The sequence below is a fragment of the Poecilia formosa genome, unplaced genomic scaffold (assembly GCF_000485575.1).
Source record: "Poecilia formosa unplaced genomic scaffold, Poecilia_formosa-5.1.2 Scaffold317, whole genome shotgun sequence".
NCBI lineage: Eukaryota > Metazoa > Chordata > Actinopteri > Cyprinodontiformes > Poeciliidae > Poecilia > Poecilia formosa.
In genome coordinates this window covers 648,499-674,793 of record NW_006800256.1, presented here as the reverse complement: position 1 = coordinate 674,793, position 26,295 = coordinate 648,499, and the positions used below count along the sequence as shown (strand labels likewise).

General features: G+C 39.1%; 2 protein-coding genes and 1 long non-coding RNA gene across 3 annotated transcripts in view; 2 read left to right on the top strand and 1 right to left on the bottom strand.

Moving 5' to 3' along the window:
• The first annotated feature begins 6,373 nt into the window (after positions 1–6,373).
• On the top strand, positions 6,374–6,704 carry LOC107833048 (cytochrome c oxidase subunit 5A, mitochondrial-like). Its single transcript, XM_016661177.1, has one exon. The coding sequence runs from the start codon at positions 6,389–6,391 to the stop codon at positions 6,647–6,649; it is 261 nt and encodes an 86-aa protein (XP_016516663.1). The 5' UTR covers positions 6,374–6,388; the 3' UTR covers positions 6,650–6,704.
• Positions 6,705–10,127: 3,423 nt separating this feature from the next.
• The window catches only part of robo2 (roundabout, axon guidance receptor, homolog 2 (Drosophila)), a 545,602-nt gene continuing 529,434 nt past the window's right edge, over positions 10,128–26,295 (top strand). The window contains exon 1 of the mRNA XM_016661181.1: positions 10,128–10,838. Within this exon, the coding sequence (XP_016516667.1) occupies positions 10,715–10,838 (124 nt within the window). The 5' untranslated portion in view covers positions 10,128–10,714. The remainder of the gene's footprint in view (positions 10,839–26,295) is intronic.
• On the bottom strand, positions 23,767–24,570 carry LOC107833049 (uncharacterized). The gene is made up of 4 exons (XR_001658758.1): positions 24,439–24,570; positions 24,115–24,252; positions 23,901–24,006; positions 23,767–23,810 (listed from the first exon to the last, which is right to left on the bottom strand). It is a non-coding gene; the product is annotated as an uncharacterized LOC107833049 (long non-coding RNA).

Genomic DNA, 26,295 nt, shown 5'->3' with positions numbered 1-26,295 from the left:
AAACAATATATTGTCAATATAATTTCCCAACGTAGATTTCTTCAAATACACCAACCATCCTTAGATGATACTAGACCCTGCTCATCATCATGATGGGACAGAGAGACTGTTCCCTGAGTTCAGGTCCAGAATCTGCTTTCTGTTCCGGAGCCCCGCTCACTATCCACCGGCTTCCTGAGCTAACACGGTGCACATTATTTGTGGACCGGATGTATGGTAAATCATCACCAATTTAACCCGGAGTACACATGCTAACACGAAGTTAGCTAAAGTCAACTATCTTACAGCAAAAGAAAAGTGCCACCTACCGATCTTTGTGAAGCTTCAAATGCCGGACAAAGTTGGACGTCGTGGCATCTCCATCCGATATTCTCTTCTTGCATGTTTTACAAGTTGCAGTTCGTTTTTTATTCGAAAGTTCATAACCTACGTAGCCAAAAGAAATTACTCGCGGAAGCATATTCGAGCGGTTATTTCGTCTTTCATTCCCTGAGCTCTGTAGCGTCGCCGCGTTTTTTTTAAACGTCAAAATCCTGTTAATTTGATTGGTTGTGCTGCAGCTACATACACATACATACATAAGGAGAGAGGCAAAACAGTGACGGTCTGCGCATATTGATACGGAATGAGTGAGAGTAATTAATGAGGCCACTTTATAAATAATGTGTTTTAAATTTTAAGACTTTGAGTAAAAAATATCAAGTCTTTTCAAGTAAACAGCTTCAAGTCGAGTCAAGTCCCAAGTCAATGGCATGAAAGTCAAAGTCAAGTCCGAGTCTTTGAGCATTTTTTCAAGTCAAGTCTCAAGTCGTGATTTTTAACGACTCGAGTCTGACTCGAGTCCAAGTCATGTGACTCGAGTCCCCACCTCTGATTTACCCCCATGATCTTGAGAGAGTACTGCTCCTAACCCTGCATGGCTGGCATCTACTTCCAAAACGAACGGAAGATGTGCAGACAGATATTGAGGTGGGAGATGAAATGGTGGATTTGCCTGAATCTGAGATTCAGTCAGAGGCTGAGAATGATGAAGTTATTCCTGTAGATGTAAATTCTGATGTTCAGCCTCTTTCTGGCAAAAAACCCACACAGGAGATTGACAATTGGCCACCAGCCTGCCAGCTTCCCTTTTATGGGAGCTCAAGGTGTGGAGAGAACTACTCCTACTGGTTCCACCAATCATTATGCATCGGCGACCCGACGATGTACATAAAAAAACTATTGCCCAAAAACTGAATCATTTCTTCTGCACAGGACATGGCAGCCTGTAAGGGTGGAATGCTGTCCGGCAGTTTTCCAAGCTGACCTCCTCAGCTCAGGAATGATGGCGGTGTCAATCTCCTGTGTGGGTTTGACCAGGTGTATGTGGTCCACGCGTTCCACTGTTTGTGATGAGGGCCACACGTCATTATTGCTGATCTGATGGTAGCATCACCTGGGTGTGTGATTGTTCGACGCTGCAGTTGTCGCTGCACCCTGCTGTTCTTTTAGAGTTTGATTTTCCTTTTTTCCCTTGTTTTTTATTCATTTTGTTGGTTTGTTGTTTTTTACAAATATACACCATATTTTGTACTAATAAGTATTGTTAATTTTATGCTTGCTGTTTATTGCATTTCGGCTATAAGTGGCCGTTACATGAGCATTACGAGAATTTCCATGTCTAAAATGGCCCAATTGAGAATCTGACTGGAGCGGGAAAGAACGGCAGCGGCTTTAGTGGCAAAAGCTTTATGATATTGGTAAAAAAAAAAGGAACTGGCCGTATTATAAATGAAGATCAGTGATCAAAGCCAGATAAGAGTCTAATTCGATCCTGCGGTCGGGATAAACAGAACAAATGACGTTTGAATACTGAGGCGTATATGCGGTGCCTGTTACAGGGAGGAAGAGGTCGGGAGAAACAATCAGCAATCAGAGAGGGTAAACGGGGGTCAGGCTTACCAGAAGAGGGTAAAGGACGGGCGTTGGAGAAGGTGAACACTGGCGGAAGGAGACCAGCTGCGGGCGTGGGGGGCATCAAAGCTGATGCGACACCACTGGAAACGTTTTGTTGCAGCAGGGAAGATAATGATGAAATGGAACGTTGAAGAGAGTCTATTGAGACGGCGAGCAAAGACAAAGGGAAAAGGGAAGGTCCGAAGCTTGAGGGAGGTGGCTGAAGAGGTGCAGGACACGGCACTGACGCAGACGACGGACCGGGAAAACAATCATCCATTTAGGTGGAGAGAGGGCGAGCCTTGCGTCGTTTGGCGGGGGGAGCAGAGGATTTATGAGTTCTCTTCCTGTAAACCGGAAGTGGGGGCTGAGGAGCAGGAGCCGGCGGAGAAAGAAGAGACGGAGAGTCGACATCGGGTGGCAGAAGGGCGGCTAAGGACGCCACTTACAGAGAACAGAGATCCGCAGAAAAAGAGATCCCTTTGGACCTAAGGATTGAGGCTGGGGATGGATGCTCCGGGCGCGAGGCCAGGCGAGCGCTGCACTGGACGAGTGAGAGGGGGGAGGACCAGGATCCCGACGAGAAGCGAACGGGGAACCGGGAGGATTATCGGACTCAAAGTCATTGTACCAATTTGAATGCAGCTGGGAAGCGTCTGATGGCTTGGGTGTGGATCCTTTTATGCAGAGCTTGATTGCTGATTGAAACGCGCCAGGTGAGGTCCTGAGGACGGGGATGAGCATGACGTCAATGGGCGAACCCAGGGGGCGGGGTCTTCCAGCCTGAACTTCCGCTATAGCTCCATTATCTGCAGCCTTCACTATATATTTTATTCAATTACAAAACGGTTTGTCAATATGTAATTTGAATTGACCAGAAATTAATAGATTTTTTCCCCCTTCAATCTGACGTGCTTCTAAATTATAAAGGGGATAATGTAAGTTTTCATCCATCTATATTCAAAGTTATAGGGACAGTATTATGTAAAACCAACTTTTTTGAGCTTTACGTCATGTTTTGATGTTATCCCCTCATCAAAAACATACCTAGAGTGTTGCTTTGATTCTTTCATGCATGTGAGAAATCCTTTAATCTCCAATGGCAACCATTCAACTGTTTTTTAATGCATGGTAAGATCTAGTGCNAGACCAGCTGCGGGCGTGGGGGGCATCGAAGCTGATGCGACGCCACTGGAAACGTTTTGTTGCAGCAGGGAAGATAATGATGAAATGGAACGTTGAAGAGAGTTCATTGAGACGGCGAGCGAAGACAAAGGGAGAAGGGAAGGTCTGAAGCTTGCGGGAGGCGGCTGAAGAGGTGCAGGACACGGCACTGACGCAGACGACGGACCGGGAAAACAATCATCCATTTGGGTGGAGAGAAGGCGAGCCTTGCGTCGTTTGGCGGGGGGAGCAGAGGATTTATGAGTTCTCTTCCTGTAAACCAGAGGTGGGGGCTGAGGAGCAGGAGCCGGTGGAGAAAGAAGAGACGGAGAGTCGACATAGGGTGGCAGAAGGGCGGCTAAGGACGCCACTTACGGGGAACAGAGATCCGCAGAAAAAGAGATCCCTTTGGACCTAAGGATCGAGGCTGGGGATGGATGCTCCGGGCGCGAGGCCAGGCGAGCGCTGCGCCGGACGAGTGAGAGGGGGGAGGACCGGGATCCCGACGAGAAGCGAACGGGGAACCGGGAGGATTATCGGACTCAGTCATTAGATTGCGTACCAATTTGAATCCCCTCATCAAAAACATACCTGGGAAGCGTCTGATGGCTTGGGTGTGGATCCTTTTATGCAGAGCCTGATTGCTGATTGAAACGCGCCGGGTGAGGTCCAGCGCTGAGGACGGGGATGAGCATGACGTCGATGGGCGAACCCAGGGGGCGGGGTCTTCCAGCCTGAACTTCCGCTATAGCTCCATTATCTGCAGCCTTCACTATATATTTTATTCGATTACAAAACGGTTTGTCAATATGTAATTTGAATTGACCAGAAATTAATAGATTTTTTTCCCCCCTTGAATCTGACGTGCTTCTAAATTTTAAAGGGGATAATGTAAGTTTTCATCCATCTATATTCAAAGTTATAGGGACAGTATTATGTAAAACCAACTTTTTTGAGTTTTACGTCATGTTTTGATGTTATCCCCTCATCAAAAACATACCTGGAGTGTTGCTTTGATTCTTTCATGCATGTGAGAAATCCTTTAATCTCCAATGGCAACCATTCAACTGTTTTTTAATGCATGGTAAGATCTAGTGCCGCCTTTCAGACTGCTTTGGGCCTCTGAAGCCTTCTGGCTTCTGCATTACTGAGCAGCTTCCCTCCACTTAGCTCCTTCAGACTAACCAGCACCAATTAACAAACACCCGGTGGAACTGCACACTTGCTGAGCCCATTATAGGAGCTACTTCTCAATACAATGATGGTAAAAATGTTGTTAAAGGGTTAATAGAGGAGCCACCATGTTGTGATTACTCTGTGAAAGTGGAGTTTCAGAAAGGAGTTTTTAAAGAGATAGAAGCCCAATTTTGAGGCATTAAATCACCAAGTAAAATTTTTTAAGTCATATTTAAAATGTATAGCATTTTTAGAACACATGATACTTCCCCTTCAACACAAACTCGATAGTAGTTGGCTTGCCCTTGCATTTATAACTTACTGTTCAGTCATCTGCTCGGCAAGCGCTGCTCATTCGTACATTAAAACATCTTTACTAACCGATTTCTTGTGGGAAAAGATTATATATATATATAATTGTTTCCCACAAGTTTCCTCTTTCTCCCCCCTGCTCCAGCTTGTTTACTTATTTGACTTGGCTGACAAAGACCATAATCAGCTTATGATCTTAAACATTCGCTTGCCAGGAGCCATACTGCGAGTACTGCTCTATTAATCTGTGATGCTTTTCTGACTATAATCCCTTTGTGAAAAATTAAACCAAAACGGAATGTCTGGAATTAATCTTTTTAGCTCATATTTATACATAGGTGCAGAACTGTTGTCACTTCATGTGACAACATGAATTTTGAAAAGACGGCAGAACTAGACCTATGAATATAAATTCATAGGTCTAGTTCTGCCGTCTTTTTAAAATTCAAGAAAAATTACATTTTCCAGTGTAAAATAGGTTCTGCGGCTGATTATTTGATTATTATTCCTTTGAATCTGATGAATTATAATTAGACGGTTGATCATTTCCCACAGGGTTCAGTGTGAGAAATAATCGTTTCATGACTGCACAACAGTCAAAAGAAGAACATATATATATATATATTCCTCCAAACTGCACCCTTGTTCTGTGGCGGGACACACATGGGCGGAGTGAAAAGGGGATGGATGGTTGGATTAGGAATGCCGGCAGCGAGTAGATTATCCAGTATCTGGGCAGGCAGATGCGCAGAGGAGAAAATGACTACACAAAGAGCCAGATCTCCATCAGGGGATCAATTCATGGTGCTCGGTCTGTCACTTCCTGTGAAAAAGCAAATTTCATGGTCTGTTTTCAAGCGGCTGTCAGCCCCGTCAAGAATACGTTTTTCTTTTTTTTTGTCTTCCTCCGTCTGCCTCGTTCCCAGCGCTGCTTCCTGTCGAGCGATCGGGCGGTCTCTGCTCCGATGTGCACGCTTCGTGTGCCTTCAGATGCTCTTCAGCGAGGTGTGCAATCAAACGTGCGCACACGCAGTCACGCTCCAGACGAGCCGACCACATGCATTCACTAACCTATATTTGCTGAGTGTGTTCAATGCTAGTGTGTAAATTTTTTAAGAGGTTTAGGCAGCCAGAGCTATTGGCTGAGTTTCTCTGCCCGGGGCTCTTGCCTCGGCTCCCACATTTCGCCCAGTGGAGATTCATCCTTATCGCCGTCCTGCACCCCCTCTCTGCCGAAGCTGGGCTCCTGTCCTGCTTGACCACATTTATCCAGGGGGTTCTTGTCTGGGGGTGATAAGCTGACAGACTTACCAGTATGGTTGTAGGGGTTCTCCCTCATACCCTCATGTTTCTTAACTCTGTCAATCTTCACTCCTGCAAAAGTAGCAGACAGTTTGCCCCATCCATATATTTGTACATTTTCCTCCCTCTTCCAGCTGTGCTAAAATATTAAGCTACTGTATGTAAATTTTACAAAAAATGTTTTTTTTTGTTTTTGTTTTTTTTGCATATTTGTTAAAACTATCACCATGTTGTGACACAGATAATCTGTGAAGAGAAACTTTATCCGCTGTAATTTGTGGCTATGCTAATTAGCTTTATTTTTCATAACCGGCTATACTAGCTTCGGCACAGCAGAGCAAGGGAGTGAGGGGGAATGAGCGGTGATGCATCGAGGTGATTGATAGCGCCAAGACCCGCCCACTGTCTCTGATTGGTTGTTTTTAGTTAGCACTGGGAGAAGGGAGAGGAGCTAGATTTTTATGGGTTTTTTTCCCCCACAGATTATCTGTCTGATACCATGCTATCACATGCGTTGAGGAAAGGGATGAACATGTTGATCGGGTACGACCTGGTACCAGAACCAAAGATCCTTGAGGCGGTGCTGAGAGCCTGCCGCAGACTAAATGACCTGGCCAGCGCCATCCGCATCCTGGAGGCGGTGAAGGACAAAGCCGGGCCTCACAAAGACATCTACCCGTACGTGATCCAGGAGCTCAAGCCCGTATTAAGCGAACTCGGCATTTTTACACCTGAAGAGCTTGGACTTGATAAAATATGATATACAAGAAGATCGAGCTTTTGCATTTAAATGTTGGCCTCATCAAAACATGTCTAAATTTTGAAAAAAAAAAAAAAAACCCTATTTGCTCAAACTGTTATAACAGTTTGGACAAATAGGGGGTTTTTTTTGTTGTTTTTTTGTTGATGTTTTTTTAATAAATGTTACCTACTGAAGCCTTAAATCAGAAAGTGAAAAGAATAAATAACTGTAGCTTAAGAGGCCCATCTGGATTTGGGCAAAGACACATTGAAATCACATTCCAGGTGTTCTTTGTCACATTACTCTACATGAGGCAGGAGAAGCTGCAGTCTGTGCCTTTTGTTTTCTGCTGGTGTTATTTTTGTTTTTCTAAAGTTTTCAGAACTTTTATTTTTTTACTTCTAAATTTACCTCTTTCTGATTTATGAGCTGTCAGTTTAGCTAATAAAAACATTTGCTAATAATAAGCATTTGGATTATCCTGGAAATAACCTCTTTAGTAAACATTAAACTCATGGATTCTTAAAGAATCTATCACAAATAATTGTAAACACAAAAAAAGGTTTACTCTCTACCTCTGTGCCTGTTTGTCATTGGGAATGTGCGTGTATTACAGAAAACGCAGATCTCTTTCCTCCGATGGAGGAAGCTTAATTATAGCTTCCTGGTGGTGTTGCAGGTTTCCATAATGTGAAGGCAAGATGGTGTGAAGGAATAGAAATGGGTAGGTGGTAAATGAGCAAACACTGTGTGGTTTCAGAATATTAATTTGAATCGTGTATAAAACATTATGAACTTTGTTGTAGGCTGCCACAGGAGCTGTAATTAGGACATTAAAGCCATAGCTTGTGTATAACACTGAACACATTCATTGCTTATGAAAGAAATGGTCTGTGAACGTGGGATGATAAACACCTTGGAGCTTTAAGAAATCTGAATAAAATCTTGATAAACATTGTTCTAAGAAAATCCTGTACCCCCAAAACAAACACGCATGCACACACGCGCGTGCACACACACACGTTTGTCTGGCTATCTTTGTGGGGACTTTCCATTGACTTCCATTCATTTCTACAGCCTAAACCTAAAATTTACCCCTTTCCTAACCCTAACCATCACATACCTAACCCTAACCAAAACTCAATTCATACCTTAGCCCTAAATCTGACCCCTGACCCAAAAACAGGGTTTCCCCTCGTGGGGACCAGGCTCCGGTCCCCACGAGGAGCAATTGGTCCCCACAACGTAGTATATGTCAGGAAAATCGTCCCCACAAGGTATTACAAACACACGTGCGCGCACACACACACACACACACACACCAAGCACATGGTTAGTTGTTAGCAATGACAACTTTTTTGTAATATCACATTAGTGTTTATATAATTTTTTTTTCTTGTAGTATTGGCAACAAATGCACTTAGTATGAGAAGACTACATTTGCTTATCCTAAAAATCTTAGGTGTTACAATAAAATGTGTCATTTTTTTTCTGTTGCTGAGCAAAGATGCACTCATAGTTGGACAGTCATTGTGTAGAGAAACATTGATCAGAAAGTTGTGACTGGTGTTCACTTTCAAAATTTTCAAAATGTCCTTTAAAATCAATCAGAAGGGAAATGAAAATATTTTGAGGACAGCAGTTATAAAGCAAAGATAAAATCATAAGATTTTATTTTTTTTTTTAAATATCTTACCTGTAGTAGATAGCTCCTTTGTCGACTTCAGTCAAAAACCTACATTTTTTAGTCCGAACCAACCCACTATTTGAGAAGGTGGAAAACCAAACTCATACCTGACCATTATCATATTGGTGTAGTGGATGTAGAAAGCAGCGTGTCACCATTTATTTTGGATGTGATTGGCAAAGGAGTGTGTAAAGCATTGCTGGTCAGAGTAACTTCCTGACATAAATCAAAATGCTGTAGAAAATCAAACCATTCAAATGACTCCATTCTCTGAACTACGTCGTATTAGACATGAAGAGGCAAATAACCAAATATGTTGCAGTGAAGAAATACTTTGGGATTATTTAGAAATTGTCAGATGAGAGGGGTATTTTGTCCATGTTAAAGATATGATCCATGGACATGTGTTCAGTTTCAGCTTTTCAACAAACTCGTGGAAATTGTTGACTTTGACTTGGAAATCTCACACCGATTCCGCTCAATCAGGTTGGACAGGAATGACTGCATGACCGGATCGGTATGGAGACACATGCAGGGTAAATCTGTGGTGATAGAGTGGTGTTTGGGTTGCATGAAGCAGCAACGCCAAAAAGGTTCACCTGAACATAATTCATATTCATCTCCTTGGTAACTACCAGGACATGCAGACGTAACTGCCCCGTTCAAAAGCCTCAGCAGGTGTTCTATCTGTTTTGAAAGCTATAGCACTGGTAGACGTAGCTATCTAGATGAGCTGCAGTCAGAAAATCTTACAAGGTAGCACAGATTGTCAGAACACCAACATCACATTCTTCATCTACCCATCAGTGGCACTAGTCAGCTAGTTTTCAGCTCACGTTTAGCATTCCTCATGGCTGCAGACAGTAATGTTTGTTCATTGGTTCATATTCATCTGTATGAATTCATATTTAATGCATCAGTCTAAACAAGGTGTCACGAGGAAACAAACACCCCACATATAACCAAGTCGCAGGACTAGCCAAACTTTGAACAAAAAAGTACAACTTATGGTCATATCTAATTAACTGAATGCTATTTTGTTAACTTACACTAATATGCTTTTCTATACAGGTAGTTACCTTGACTGGAAACTCAACTTTTTCCATTATCAGTTTTCACACAGGGAAAACTGGTTGAATGGTTTGATTTTCTGGCACACCACCTCCTACCTCCATTTCCTGTGGACATAATAAATGACTTCTTGCAATACCTATCCTGAGGAAACTTGTATCATGTTTTCTCTGGATACCTTTATGCCAAAATTGTGTTGGCATAAACTGGTGCAGTGTTTTTGAAGTTTTCATTTAGAATTGTTGAAGTCTGTTGTGGACTTGTCAGACCAGGAGTTGGGTTCAATCTTTTGGTACAGACAATGATTTGGATCTGGATTTACGCTAAATGAAGACAGGAAGAAAGTCATTCACTGCATAGAAGTGATTCATAACTTCATCGCTTTTTAAGAGAAACTCACTTCAAATATCTTGTACTACTTCTTTAAAGATGCTTAACTCATTGACCTTGTCCTCACAAATTTAAAGGTTCTTATTTTTTGAGTTGTTGCTAAGGGCTCAGTTGAGGAAGAAGCAGCTATTCAGTTTGCTGTTTGAGTTCTCCTTTTTGTCCCATATCTTTTTTCTTCTGTTCCTGTTGTGATTTTGAGTACAAAATCGTCACTTTGTATACTTCCTCATAATGAGGATTATCTCTACAAACATCCAGCTTGTTCTTTAGTTTCCAGGTACTCATTGTACTTACTTGCCTTGCCTGCCTACGCTAATCTGTGCTCTGACAGCCACACACACCTATAGAAATCTTTTCCTGGAGTGCAGCATGTGGATTTGCTCCCACATCATGTCTATTCCACATTATGCAGCCGTAAGCAAAAAAACCCCAAAACAAACAAAAAAAAAATCTAAAGTGCAGAGGAATACTTTCCAGTAAAATCCAGAGTGAGGAGGGTAGGATGTAATTCAGCATCAGCCTCGGCAGCATCAGCATCAGTCGTGGTGGCAGCAGTGAGCATGAGAGAGACGGAGGAAGGGGAGTGTGAGAGTGTGTGAGCGAGCCTGTGTGGGAGCGAGTTCCTATGCACTGTACCGAGCAAAGCGGAGGCTCTGCTGTCGCGCGGAAAGCTGTGTGTTTCCGTCTGATTCCCGCGTGCTCTGGTCAGAAAGGAGCCAGGGTGGAGATGCAGCTTCGCTCAGACCTCCAGCATCACTGAGAGACCCAGCCGGGACATCGCAAGGCGGCAGTATGGTTGGGATGGAAACCCACTGCTGACACCAGTGTGACTGATTATGACAGCCCACGCGTGGACTACCATGCGCCACAGCCGCACTGCTCTGGGAGGAAACATAACCATGTGAAAGTGACTTGGCCACCAGCAACTCTTGGACATGTTTTCCAGGGCAAAGTCTGGATTTCTTTTTGTGTTTAAACTTGTGCTTTTTCTCTTGGTGCTGTCTGGATGCCCTGAACTGTCCTGCCAAGCGAGGACGAAAAGCAGATGGAATAAGGGGGGTAAGTGATGATGGACAACTCAGATTTTTTTAATTTTTTTTTAGTTTTTATCAGGTAGATTGATTCTATCTGGAAGATAGTGAAAATATTTCTATGTCTGTGGTTAGTTCTGTTTGGAACTGCTCCGGCACTGGTCTGCACTCATCAAAGACAGACCTCTGCTTTGAAAGACTCAGCTTTATGCAACCAGGAGAGGTATCAAAATGTCTGGACTTTTTGCATATGGAACTGCACTTTTATGACTTACTTTGATGGTTGAGGTGTGTTCAAAGTAAGTTTGCAGAAAGAAGTGATTAGTGGTCAAATCACTGACAGGTCCTCTTTCAGATTGAGTGACTGAAACTACCAAGTTTTCATCTTGTTTTAGTGTGGTTGCTAAATTCTCTATGCTTTAAGGAATCTGTAGCAATCTGTTGAAACATCTAGTTTCTGCTTGGGAGTCTTTATTTTTCTAATAAGATCTCATTTATCTCTTCTCCTTGGAATGGTTGGTCTGCTGAAAATGCCACTAGTGTCTGAGAACTGTGATTTTTTTTAGGGGGGTTTAAAGACTCAAAAGTGTAAATAATTTATCACAACCCCTCCCTGGAACAGGTCCTCATGTCTTTCTCGTAGCATTTAATCCCCTTTGTCGGATTAAAAGAACCTCTAATCTTCGTGCTCGCATTCATCGAGAAGGCTGAAAGATGTTCTCTGCACCCTATTGGCATTGTTAGTCCTCAAGGCTAAGATTCAGTGGGACGTGAAGGTCTTTAAAGAGCCAGTGCCACTATTGTAATCTAAATAGATCACAATAGTGGCACTAAATAATGATTACTTGCCACTTGTGTTTTCATTCTGCCTCACCCTAGTTCTGATTTGCATTTCTTCAAATGCAACTTCTACAGGGTTTGTCACGTGCATCATCTGCACATGAAAGTTTTGATGAGGGTCAGCGTTGCATCTTAACCTCAGCTGAAACAACAAAACGAACAACAGAATCCAGAAGTTTTACTTTTGTGTCTCTTTTGCAAAAATAGTCTGCATTCTTGGTGCAAATTTTAAATTTATGGTTTGCTAAGAGCCGTTTAACTGCCAATGCTTTTGGTACAAATATGACTTAGCAATCCAAGCCAAGGGTAAAACCACATTCATTATAAAATTCCAGCTACCAGTGGCCTCTAGTGAAATGAAGTGTAGTGACCTTACTCCAAGTAATTAAGCCATGAACCCTTTCCCTACTGGACCAAATATTCTGACATGTTCAGAATTATCTTTACTTAGACTTCTGTGACGCAAAAGGATCATATTTTCTGTATTAACATGTTTATAGAATATTTCCTATGGTGTTAGCAAGTGTTTGGTGTCATTTCAGGTTATATAAAATATGCTTAGAATAACATTTCACTTAAAAATGTCTTTAATCAGTGAGGACTTAACTAGTGAAAAACATCCATTTAGTGTCACATTTATTACGATTTTCCCAATTTGTAATATGCCACTCCACAGATGCATTTTAATACTTTTCCTACTTTAATTAAATTAGGACAAGATTGCACAAGAAATAAGTGTATACTGTGCCTTTAAACTGTCTGGATGTAGAACTGCTACATACCTACTACATAAAAACTTGAACTATATGGTTCTGTACTCTTTAATAAGAGGTTGCTCTGTACAAAAAATATTTAATGTCAGAAATGTGGCCATGCTTTATTATAATCACCAATTCAAAGTCTTCTAAACATCAAACATTACTGGAGGTGTCTAATGTTGAGGAACAAATTTGGATTAGCTTCTCCACAAAAACTCAAGCAAACAAACAGCTTTCAGTTGCTTAATGATTTAATCCCAGGGTTGTCCCAAACAGACACTGATCCAAGTCATTCAGAAATAACCATGAGCTGAAGAGTGTCTACCGCTTAGACAATAATGAAATCAGACATCTGCATGTTCTTGAATACTTTGAAGATTTATAGTGTTATGAATTTCCTTTGAAACTTTTTAAGCTACTTTTAATAACTGAGCATACTATGCTGTTAAATTAACTTGATTTAGGAAGCTAGGCAGATTTCCCATTTGTTTAAAAACGTATATCTGACTTGACAAATAAAAACTCTTTATAAGAAGAAAAGATTATTGATAAAATCACTTTAAAACACAATACATTAGGTAGGTTATCATGTTTTCTCAGTTTTAATATGACTTGTTGATGATCACATTTGAAAAATGTTACAATAAGGTTTCAGTTAATCATGTGTGGATGAAATGTACCTGAAAGGTTTTCTTCCTGCTGCTTAAAAGTTTTGCTTCAATTGAATGTCAAACAACTTACTAAAAAGTGTTCATTTCTCTGACACCAGAGACCTCAGAGCAGGTTGCATGACTCAGACAGGTAGCTGGACCAGTGTTTCTTTCTGTGAATATCACTGTAAAGTAGCAAACATGTTAAGGATCACTCTTGCTGTGTCCAATCTTGCTGTGGTGTCCTTGAGGAGGTCCAAGTTCTACAGTATTTGAACATCTGAGAAATGAAATGTGATTGACTTAAAGTGTAAGGATTCAACAGTTTGTTTATAAAACAAACCATTTTATAAACGGTTTGTTCATGAAACAAACTGTTCAACATAAACTGTTCGTTTCATATTGTCATGTTTCACCTTGCCATGTTTCACCTTGCCGTTAGGTTACTCATTTTTCTTTTCCTTTAATGATTTAAAACACGTTCTAACATTTTCATAATGCATTCTTAATGCATCATATTTAGAAAACAAGTCCCTTAGTTGCTTTAGCATGTTGTCCAGCAACATCCACTATCAAGCAAATTCCTGTTTATTCATGTTCACTTTCCAGCAGAGACCTGGAATTCACAAGCAGCCAGGCTCACTAGGTCAACTTCCACAGCAGAAATGGAAGTGAGCCTAGCAGTGGGGGAAGAAATTCAATTGGATGCATTTCGATCGCACCTAACTACAATAAATGGTAATGTGAAGACAGTACCAGGTGGAGAGAAGCCTTGCTGTGTTAACACAAAGCCAGGAAGACAAATGATTTGCAGAACAACCCAGAATTCCAGAAGAGAGGACCGCTTCTGTAATGTTCTCAAAAACTGATTTACTAAACAGGGTCCTGCTGAGGCAGTCAGCTAAAGAGTAATTGTAAAAAAAAAATTAAAAAAAAATGAAGGGAGCAATACCTATTACAGATAAAACACTTACACTCCTCTGTTGCCGAACGCTTAGTGAATTGCACTGTTCAGGATGGAAATCGGTAGGATATCAAATTTTTAGACTAGGAAAGAATTAATATCATCACTTCCCACTCACACGGGATTATTGTGCAGGCTACTACAGCTCAAATTGCTTCCTCTACCACTATGTATGCTTGTACTCCATAAAAGTATAATTACTGGTCAGAGCTGCCCAGAGCATTAAAAACAGAAAACAAGCATCTGAAAATGTTCAACAGCAGCAGCTTCACAGCACTGCACTGAGGTACAGGGTCCTTTCAGAGTGGATTTCTAAGCATTAATCATTTGTCAGCATTTTCAAAGTCCAAGCTATCTCTTTTTAAACTTGGCTTGTTATAAATAATTTCATAGAACATATCCTGCCTCTTCAACTTCATCATCTTTTAAGCTTAACTTCAAATGATGCTGCATTTGCTGTACTGTGCAAATTATCGTTTTTTTTTCTTTTTACAAGAAAATTTTGTATTATTCTCTCATTTTGTATTATTCTCTCATTTTGTATTATTCTCTCATTTGTATGCAGTCCTTTGCTTGAGTTTATATCTCTAAAGAAAACCAGCAGATTCACAGTGAGGTTCAGGGGTTGGAATGTCTAGAATGAAGATGTTCTGACACCAGTGATCCTTGGTGTAATAACCATCTGGCTGACAGTTACACTGCTTAGTGTTTGCATGTGAGGTATGGTGCTATAGAACCTGAGCCAGATGGATCATTACCATCTTTCCATGGGTGAACTGCATATGAACGAAATGTGAGTATCTGAGAATAAATCTGTTTTTATAACAGTTTACTTTGGGCTACTTTTCTCTTGGTGTGTTGTTTGAGGTGTTCTGATCAAAACAAAGAATTTTCTCTTCCCTGGTGGAGGTTCTATATGGTAGTACGACCAACCAATTGCAAAGACTGAAGGAAATGATGTTTTGTATCTTACTATGCTCTTGAAATTAGTGACCACCCTAATTTGCAGCAAATTTGTAAAAGTTTATTCAGTGTGGAGGCTGAACCCAGAGCTACAGTTGTGCTTTTGAAAGTTTGCAGCGAGTCTAGCAGGCGGTGTTCTTTGAAAATGAGTTTGAGTGAGAGGTGACGCGCAAGATTCACACTGAGTTACAAAAATTTGGAGATGCAAGCGAAAATCTCATTAACTGCTGTTAGAAGGATTCATGCAGTCAGTGTGTTTATTTAACTGATCACTGATGCTATCACAGAGTCTGAGGACTTGAGTCGTTTCTAAAACCTATGCTAGCTTTTTCTTCTCCTCATCATCCTTAGTAACACAAAACATGCCACTGCTTCTTTTAAATAGCATTATAAATATATTTTGCATTTGAACTACAGCCTGAAGAACTAACAACCTCCCACAGCCACATAGCAGGCGGCCTACATCAGCCTGTTTGGAGGTAGTTCACCAAGTGGGAATCCTCTCTACTGGGAGAACTGATCTACTGATCTTTATTTTTATTTTTTTCAACAGCATGTTTTATTCATTTGTCTAAGAAGCAAGATCTGATGCGTGTAGCAATTGTGCTTCCACAAATTTTAATAAATTAGACTCGTTTGATTAATGCCACTCAGGTTTTGAGTGTCATTTTGTTGTTTCTTTGGCTAGCATGGTTGTTGATTTTATTTATTTTGTTTTTTTTTTAATGAAGTCACAAGTTAATTTTGCATGTGACATGCAAAATTAAGACATAATTTTGCATGTCACACACTGTGGATAAACTAAAGCTACTTCTAAACTGGTTGCGTATGCAGCTTAAAATACTAAAGGTTACAGTGTCATTAGTGCCGGGTCGGCCATTGGTTGGTTTCCCAAACAGCTGGTCTGTTCCGGGCTGAACCAGCCGGTGGTGGGAATGTGTGTTTCTGTTTGTATTTTTTAGTTACCGTAGATAGCGCTGTGGCCCGTGCAGTGCAGTGTATGCAGTGAAATGTCAGAGTGGGTCAGCCTGAGAGTTTGCAATGCTACTAAGGAGAGAGATAAACTTCCCGTCCAAATCTGAAAAACAAAAGAAAGTAATTAAGAGGAGCCAACATCCCAAAAAGAAAGGAGAAAGAAATGAGTGGGGTTAAAAAAACTGAAGATAAATAAATAAATAAATAAATAAAGTTAATGCAGGATTGGCTGATATTTCTGGTCAGGCATATGCTGACAGACTGGAAAAAGGTTCACTTTTCATTATTTCAAAAGAAAGCATTTTTCTTTGGCAATAAAAATAGTTATATCTAAATACAGACTGTATATCTTTTTTTTTACAGCTCAAGAAAAATACTGAGTAATTCACTTCCTGTTTGCGCTTTTCTTAAGTTAATATATTTGTGTTCACTCAATTCTTTGAAAAGTACTAACAAGTTCTTAGGGATGGGGTTAGGGTAGGGTTAGGGTTAGGCGGAGGAGGAGTTTTAAAACAGGGACAGGATAATACCAGGAGGAGGAGGAGTGACAGAGAAAACATCAGGTGCAGAGTGCAGGACAAGCTGGCATCATGTCTTTCATTAGGGCTACATTAGCTTCTAGAGATCAGAGGATTGTGGTCCAAGCCTCAGCTTTTTGACGTCTGAAAACCATCTGTAAATGATTTATGTCCCTTCAAACATATTCTTTCTCCTGACAGATCTGTAAATGAATTTTATCTAAAGTGAGTCATCAGGTGAGTGCATGCTCACTCACCTGATGATAGATTTTATTCATGCCCACAAATGAGAACATGGTATAAAATAAGTAAAATCTACCTCTTTGATCATAAATATGAAGACTATCTGATAAAACTAATTTGCCAGATTTACCATAAAAAATCTCGCAAATTTCACTTTCTCCTAAAGTGTATGTTTGGGAGAAAATTCATGATTTTTAAAAAATATTTTCAGGAGTTAAAAAGTCTAGGCTTTGAGTAATTTGCTCTGGTCTTAAGAGCAGGATAAGCTGTAATTTATTATATTTTTATCTAAAATGTTATATTTAAATAGTAATTTTAATTAAGAATTTTTATTTTTTTATTTTTTTTTATTTTTTACCAAGTTCTTTTGTTTTAAAATTATGGGCTGGATTTTAACCCCAGCCAGCCTCGGGTTGCAAGGCTAAATATATAACTGGCTTAATATTACATTAGAATGAAGAATGTAAGTTCATAACATGTGCAATATATTTGCCAACAATTATTGCACTCCAAACATAATGCATTATTAAAATTGCACACACTGATACTGGGGTGATGATATAATTGCTATATAGAGTCATCCCTAATAAATAAATGGTAACTGTAAACTAAATGTGGAAACTATGTTTAGGTGTGCCTTTACAAAGTTATTAGTTTCCCTATTTTATCACCTCTTATAAATATTTTAGGTGCTGTTGCAGACATGCTCTAGGATTTCTCAAACATGCATGAAAGAATCAAGGCAACTCTCCAGGTATGTTTTTGATGAGGAAATGACATAATTTTTCATGACGAAAAGCTCAAAAAAGTCGATTTTGCATAATACTGCTCCTTTAAGTACACAGGTTTCCTCTGTTCTTTCAGTGACCCTTGCTGGAAGTTGAGAACAGACTTGATTTATTTAATTGATTTTCCTGTGCTGTTTGAAAGGCTTTTCTCCCTTTATGCATTTTAATCAAGTTCATATCTTGACTTGAGTCTTGGGGCAGAAAACACAGTTAGGGCTGTCACAGAGCATGAGGTACATCAGTCACCATTTGTTCCTGTGAGACTTTGAGGAGTTGTAGACTGACATGTAGTGACTCAGTTTGATTTAGCTGTTGAGGACATTGTTTTCAGAACCTCATGTTGTATAAATGTAGGCCAAGAATTTTTTATTCATTTTATTATTATTATTATTTTTACATTTTCTGATGTAAATGATTATGTTTACATGACACAGAGGAAGTACATTTGTAATGACTGAAGTCTCCTCATAATTACTCAGTCAGTACAACAGGGGACAGAAAGGCAGAAACACTCTCATGTTTCCATGTTCCATTAATTAGATCATTAGGCCCTGTGCCACTGCGAGTTGAGAAGAATAATTTCCTCAGATGTGTTCGACTTATTGGCGTCTACACTAAATAAATAAATACAGTTAACACGAGCTCAAATATGTGGGTGAGATTACATATGCAGATATCGCAGGACTGAGTCAACAGTAGGTAAACATATTTAGAGCATTTGTTTTCAAATCAGATGAGGAAAATAAAATGGTTCAATTTTAGATCCTAATTTGGCAAAAATGATCAATGTTCCGGGACAAACAATAAAGATACTGTTTCACATAGTGATGGCAACTTCGCATAATTTCAAGCTTTTGCTGTAAAATTTTTATCTACTTTTTTCCCATTAATACCAATGGCTGACTGCAAATGTACCTTTCACTTTTCAGATTTTTATTTGTAAAGCAATATAAAAACATTTTCACTTTACTTCCACTTAAAAGTTAAGCACAGTTCTTTTTGGCATGTAATATTAATTACACCATATTTTCTAGTTTTACAAAATTTGTAAAAGCTCAAATGGAATATATTTTTTAAGGCACCTTATGGTTTGTTTTTCCCTGTTCAAAGCAAACGTTGGTGTGTTGCTGTAACAAACCTCTACTGTATTCAGCACTATAGTCTCCGATGTCTTTTCTTCCGCTGATTTTGTTCTGATTGTATTTTTTTAGCTGATCTCATTGCATTAATGCTGTGAGTTTCAAGTCTACACTGCACAGAGCAAGGTCGACTGGTTAGCTAACTGATTATGCGTTTTTTTTCTTCCTACCCGTGAGAGAAAGTTCTATCTATACTATGTGTATGGAGCTTTTTGACACAATCATACTGATTTTTATTGAAATGATCAGTGTTAACCAAGTTTCTTTAAATTGAAGTAGTAACAAGAAGTAAATACGTAAATTACTTCCTAATTTATCATTATTTTAAAAGAAAAGGAAGTAAAAATCTGTGATTAGTCTGGGGAAAGATGAGATATTTTGGGAAATTGCACACTATGACAATGATTAGGTTGTTGGGTTGAGTGTCATTGCTAGTTGCTGCACTCTTTCCCCCAAGCCCCCATCAAATCAACTCACTTTTCATCCCCATCACAGTTTAATTGCCACATCACCATCACATGACTTCTAATGAAGCATCCTCTAATTGCAGAGGAAATGACACTTTATAATAACAGTTTTTTAAATGGGTGATTCCCGAACAGCAAATGTGACAACCTCAGCTTGATGGATAGATATCTGATTGTTTTATGACTGCAAACTCATTTACTGTTTTATTTAATTTTTTTGGCCTTAGCTGATGCACAGGACCTGCTGGCTCACATATGAAGATGGTTTGTGTATAATAGTGCATGCATGGCTGCTTGCCTTGTGTGGAGTATCTGTCCTTCTCGCTCATCTCTCTCATTTGTTCAGACAAGATGGCTCCTGTTGTAACGGCCGTGATGGTGCACAAGTTTTTTATTTTTATTTTTCTATCTGGCAAGTTAAAGTGAAACATTAGCAATTTAGTCTGTGAGATTATCTATGAAACTTCCTTTACTCTGAGTCACTCGTTTTGCAGAAAGTCATTTCCATGGAAGTCGCAGTTTATAACACACTCACATCAGCTTCTCTGTCCGAAGGAATTTCTGTCGTTGCTAGGAAAATGTTGCTGTCATGGTCAAAAACAGGAAGCTTTCACGAAGTGAGGCAGTAGATGAAACTACACCTCGGTGAGCTCTTTCAACTTCTCTGTGACTCTCTACCTCACTCTAGCTCTTTTTCTCTCCATATACCTTCTTACCTCTCTTTGCTCTCTCCAATAAAACTTTAAAGAGATAAGAAGCTTTTTTCTATTTCAGGGTCACCATTAGCCTGAATAATGCATTTACAAGGGAAGAGTAGTTTGGGTTCTGTGGAGGATAGAAGCACTGTCTTCAATTAAATTATACATCATTATCACAGCTGGCAAGTCTGGTGCGACGGTACCCTCTCCATCCTCTTCTAAATGTTCCATGTCTTGTCCAATATTGTGTGTCAAACAACAGCCTCTTCCTGTGCCAGCGTGGAGCTGGTGAGGAGGTTCCACCACCTGAGCTGGATCGAGGTGTGCTTTAAAAATTGGAACATTTCAATCCTGGGACATATATTAATGAATGGACTATGTTGTGAATATTACATTCTCCAGCTTTAAAATCAAACAGGACTCTACAGTAACATTCACATTCTAACGCCATTCTTCAAAAGCCTTAAAATGAGTGGATATTTTATTGCAGTAACAAAATATTGCGTTGTATTTTTTATTTTTTTAATCATGCAATTTTAAGAACATTTATTAAAGCTGCAGTAGGTAACATCTATAAATAATATAACTGTCACTATGTCATGACAGTATAACATGAGGCAGATAATTCACCTTCTACAATACACCCTCCCGATCAGAAATCACCAATCAGAGCCAGTCTTAGCCCTGCTTACAGTCTTGTGCATTCTGCTCACACCCCTCCCTTCCTCTCTGCCACACTAGAGCTACGACGGAGCCTGCTGTGGATGCTAAGGCTAGTTAGCCTGGCCACAGCAACATGACTGCAGATAAACAGTTTTCCTGTAATCAAGTTGTTTTCCTGTTATTAGCACATTAGCACAAACGAGCATGATCGACAGTGGAAGTCTCTCCTCCTGGCTTTAATTGGTTCTTTTGACTGGGAGCTTTTATTTCTACATTGTGTCATCACACTTTAAGCAGATGAATACATGTTTTCTTTATCTCCAGTGACAAAAACCACTGACTCTAGCACCAATAATCTCATCTAAACAGTGAAATTAAATGATTGCACTTAAAATATGAACATTTCACCTGCTGTGACCTGAACAGTCTCACTACTTCCTTCTGGTCCACATGGATTTGACTTGCACACCTGCTTTTGTGTTTTCAAATGTTGGGATTTGTGTAGAAGAAATATTCAGTTAACTTTACTAATGCTGCTACCAAAAAGGTACCGAAGACATTGTAAACTCACTTATATATTGTTATATGAAATGTTTAACCTCTAGCATATCTGCACAAATAACTGCTTGCTATTAAAGTATAACAGTATAAAAGATAATTTATAGATTTTTTGTTAAAATTGTTGTACACAACATAAATAGGGAGGTTAATTTCAGCAATTTCACAGTTTATAATAACAAGGCCTTGTCCTGGCAGAATTTAGAGGTTGCAGGTTTAGCTTCATTTTTCGAGTTTCTCCTACCAGATGGTGCATGTAGGAGAGGCTGCAAGAAGCTTTCGCTTTGTGAAGTATGTCAGAGCAGCATTTCTGCAGAGGAACAGCTTTTTACTGTCAGATTAAATTGTCCAACAAAGCTGTCCCATCTTCCTAAACCAGGATGTGTGTGACGCAAACCCCCTCTGCCACTTGCTACTTATTCTGTTTCTACTTAGTTTATTTTAAATATGGACAGAAATACTAGTTGGTGACAGGAAGCAGAAGATTTTTAACTCAATCGGTTCTTGAGTTCAGCAGAAGATGTTCTGGCTTTTTATCCAATACTTTTTTTTGTTGCTCTAGTTGCTTTTTACTTCTTTGTTGAAGTTGTTACTGCAGGAGGAAGATATAAGGTTGGCTATTTTCAACATGCTGAGCTGTGTTAAAAATTCAATTTAGGAGACGCTCAGAGATATGAGAATCTATTTAAAAGGAAAGGTAAGAGTATGCAATATCTCAAGACATGTCTGTTGTTGATTCAAGCAGTGAGAAAAAGGGTAAGACTTCCAGCAGATAGTAGGAAGGCTGACCTTGTTGTGCTAATCATGCTAATTGTCCATGTAAGATGCTGTAGAAAGTTGAAAACGTTAACTATGTCATTTATTTCTTTGTTTTAAAATGTTAAAATCCTGTTTTACAGTGCCTGATGTGATGTCATTATGTTTTTCATATAAAATTGAAAAAAAAAAGTCAGTTTAAATGGTATGCAGTCCTATATTGTGGTTCTTCAGGAGGAATTGCAGTTATTGAAAATTGGCTGCAAAACTGATCAATGTAGTGCTTCAGCACAAAAATGTTCCTCCGTTATGCTGTTTGAACCCCTTCTTTGGAGCATTGGGCTTAGAAGTAACTCGTATGATGAGCTGTTCATACCTGGTAGAACTGTAGACTCAGTTCTACCAGGTGTTTGCTAACTGCTGCTGCCGCTAGTCTGGAGGAGCTGAGTAGGAAAGATGTGCTCTGTGAGGCCAAAGCTTGGCTGGTTACTGTAGCTCTGTGGCAGAGCTTTGTGAAAATAGGCAGACCTAAGTTGGAGCAAGTGTTTAGGCTCCCCTGAATGGTTGCCATAGGTGATTCAAGTCTTTCTCAGACATGCGTGAAGCAGTCAAAGCAATGCTCCAGGTATGTTTTTGATGAGGACATAACATTATAACATGTTATAAATCTTAAAATGCTAAATTTTACGAAATATCCCCACTTTAAGGAAATTGACTTTGTTTTTTTCTAAATTGGCAGATTGAGTATTTATTTCAGTTGGCTTTAAAAATTGTAGTGGTGTTGAGAGTAAATGTGAGTTCAGGCCAGTGTTTTGGTTTGTTCACCAATTCCGCCAGAGGTCATTTGTAAAGATCTTATGTTGTCTTATTATATATCAAACAACTTGAGGAATCTGTTACAGGACTACCCAGGTGAAAAATTAGTGTACTAAGTATGTTAAATTTTAACATACTTGAGTATATTTCAAGTATACTTAGAATTAGTATACTTAGTGTGACTTTTTTGAAATACTAATTTGGTGCTTAGTGTACTTAAGTAGTATTTAAGTAGTACTTAAGCACTAAAAGTGTACTAAGCATACTTCAACGTACTTTTCTTGGACAAACATTAGTACTTACTGTACTTTAAGTGTACTGTTTTACATGTACTAAAAACGTGTTTGATAAGTATATTTTGAGTGTACTATTTTAGTGATTGAATTAGATTTAACATTGAATTAGATTTAACATATACTTAGATTGTATCTTAAGTATATTGTAAATACATATTTAATATATTAGTAGTGTGATTACAGTATCCTACAAATACAATTTTGGTTTATTATAATTGCTAATGAAGTACACTTTTTTTGTTTCTTAATGTCTTAAGAATAATAATTCTTCCTTGCCACTTTGTACATTACATCCTTCATATACACATCAGTACTGCAACCACATCAGGCTACCAGAACACAGAAGGATCCATTACAACACACTTTACAGGTGAAACTAATTACATTGTGCTTTCAATATATTACCATTTTGGTAACACTTTATTTGATGGGGTGTGCATAATAAGACTGACATGACACTGTCATAAACATAACATAAAACCTTTCATCCAACTTTTAAAGCAACTTCTCATTAAAATTGTCATTATTTACTGAATGACACTTCATGACCCTGTTGGTATGTTCCTAGCAGGAGTTATGTCATGTTTATGACAGTATTTTATCAGTCTTATGCACACCCCGTCAAATAAAATGTTACCCACATTTTTTCAAGAGCCAATATACTATAACAGAATTGTACAAATTGTCAATACATTCAAAGTTTACAGCCAACATGCTTATGAAAATTAGCACAATAAAACAATAGGTACACTTTAGAGGAAATGTGAAAAATGTTTCACCAAGGACAGAATATTGTTTTAATACAATGTCACAATATTCCAGACAAACTGACATTTCTCCTTCCTAAGAACAGTGAGGATCAACGACAGAACATTCCCATTCACTGCACCACTGCACTTTACAGAAACCTTCAAAAAATGACAAAAGAGCAATTAAACAGAGAATGCATTTGTATTTTAAAGAGTACAGAAAAAAGGCAACAAAAATATGAGACTTACAATTTTAAGACGTTGTGGACTCGCTGTGTATGTGACATCATTGGAACTGATGATGATTGGGACTGGATGCCTGGTGTGGAAAAACATTTCTGGGTGTCTTCTTTGCCTGTTTATGTTAGAAGTAGAAAAATATAGTCAGCAATGTCATAGAATCAGTTGATGTTGGCATTAACTATGAAGCTGTTTTAAGTGTGGACTTAAGGAGACAAACTACCATAAAAGTTTTCCATCTATGATCTGACCACGCTGATCCTTGCAGGGTAGCGAGGGGGGCTGGTGGTGCCCATCTCTAGCAGTCATCATATGAGAGGCGGGGTTCACCCTGGACAGGTCACCAGTCCATCACAGGGCCCTGACAGCTAACACTGGATAAAATGTATGAAAGAGAAATGGCAGATTAACAAGGGGGAAAATTCTGTCCAGTTATTTTTAAATAAAATCATGTTTATTAAGCACTTAGCGTTGGTAACACACCAGTTTTTGCTGTTGAAAATGCAGCTAGCTGGTCAGTAAAATAAATAAATAAATAAATACTTACACCATGAAGACGATGTGGAGGTTCATCCTCAGAGCTGGTTGTTGATCTGGTGGAGTCACAGCCTCTTCTGAGACAGGAAAGTCTTTAGATTTTCTAATACCTGATCTCTCTGGCTTCCTCTTTCATCTTCATTTGCTTCATAAAAATGAAGCAAATGAAGATGTATTTCATCTTCATTTGCAAAGATATGTTGAAGATAAAAACATTGAACAAGTTATAACAACAACCTCAAAATATCAAAGTCATATGGAGCTTAATTAAAACCAGGTTAAGTTTATGAAGTATATTGAGTTGTAACAAACAGAGCTTCCATGCAGTTATAACATGAATGATTGTTAGTAATAATCATAAAAGTCACAATAACATTGATGAAATAATTATTTCTGAAACCAACGTAAGTTTGTTTATATCTTTACTGTACCGTTAGTAGCATCCCGGTTGAAAGGATGGTCTCTCAAACTGATGGTTCACGTTTCTTTATTCAACAGCCTTTGTACATGAACAAGAAGAGCTAGAAAATATACAAATAAAATACCATTAGTAACTCAATGTTGTTCTAACCTTTTACCTTAACCCTTGTGCATGCGAGGACTGAGGCAAATGTAGAGGACTGTGGAAAATGATACAAGTTTTACGTGTGTGGGGTCGGTTGGACCCCATTTCTGGACACAAGGGTCCTTTACCCTTGTGTCCAGGTGTAGATCATGTGCAAGGGTGTAGATCCCATCTCATTATTGGGGGGGACTATAAACAGGGAAATTTTTTAAGAGCAATTTTGGGGAGGGGGTCCGGCAAAGTTACAGTAAAATGTACCGTAAAATATGGTTTAATGTTATTTTTTTGTGTGTTCAAGCTGCACCACCAAAAATGACTAGTAAGCAGCAATGAATAACAAGTGTTTTTCCAGTAAACAACCTGTTGAGACCCACAGAAGTCAAACTAAGATTCAAATGTTACTTAGATATTAGTTTGGTTCAGAGTCACAGACCTAGTCTTTGCTACACCTTTACAAAAACTTAAGGCTCTAAATAAAAACAAATTTTAATAAGTAACTCCACTGAATAAAATTTCTCAGAAATATTGATTTATTGCAGTGGTTCTCAATACAACTCATGTGTCATTTAAATGATAACTTATGTTGCTTTAAACTTTTATTTTTGATGGTTTTTTTCATGTCCTGGATGGCTGAGAACCTCCAAATTTGTAGGAATTGAATATTTGGGAAGTATCATAACTGAAACGTAAAGGTCAGCACCAAAGTTTTCCAGAAAAATATTCAGATTTTATTTTGTTGTTTTAAAGGCTCTACATTGAAGATGTTAAGACATAAAGGCATACTTTATTTTTGTTTTACTCCCAGGTGCAGTAGCCTCTCTGCTCTCGGCTCCCATACAGAGCTGTCGGCTTGTGGTAATGCTCAGTCGCTGCCTCCCGTTTCAAACTCTTCTTATTAAAGTAAGAGTTAGAGAGCTAGAAATTATTGAAATATTGGCTACCTTCGATAGAAAAAGGAGCTAAGTCTATGAAAGCAATGTAGCAGTTTAGCTAGCTTTGATTTCCAAAGCATAAGGTGGCAGTTTATCATGATTCAGCCAAAGTAATGAGATAACCAACTGTTTATTGTCAATGTGTTTCATCCTATTGAGCAGTGAAAGTAAATAAAATCTGTTACATGTCTTTTGCTTTAAGTATTTACTTACTGGAGGGTTGTTTGTGCTGCAGAGCCACAACAACAGCTAGCTCCTCACTTCAGCGGCTCTTTTCACCTGTTCCATTCAGTACTGCACCTGTTGCTCCTCCTTCACTTTGGACTGAACCATTGTTCTAACAATAATGGGGGGAGGGGACCTAAAAGTT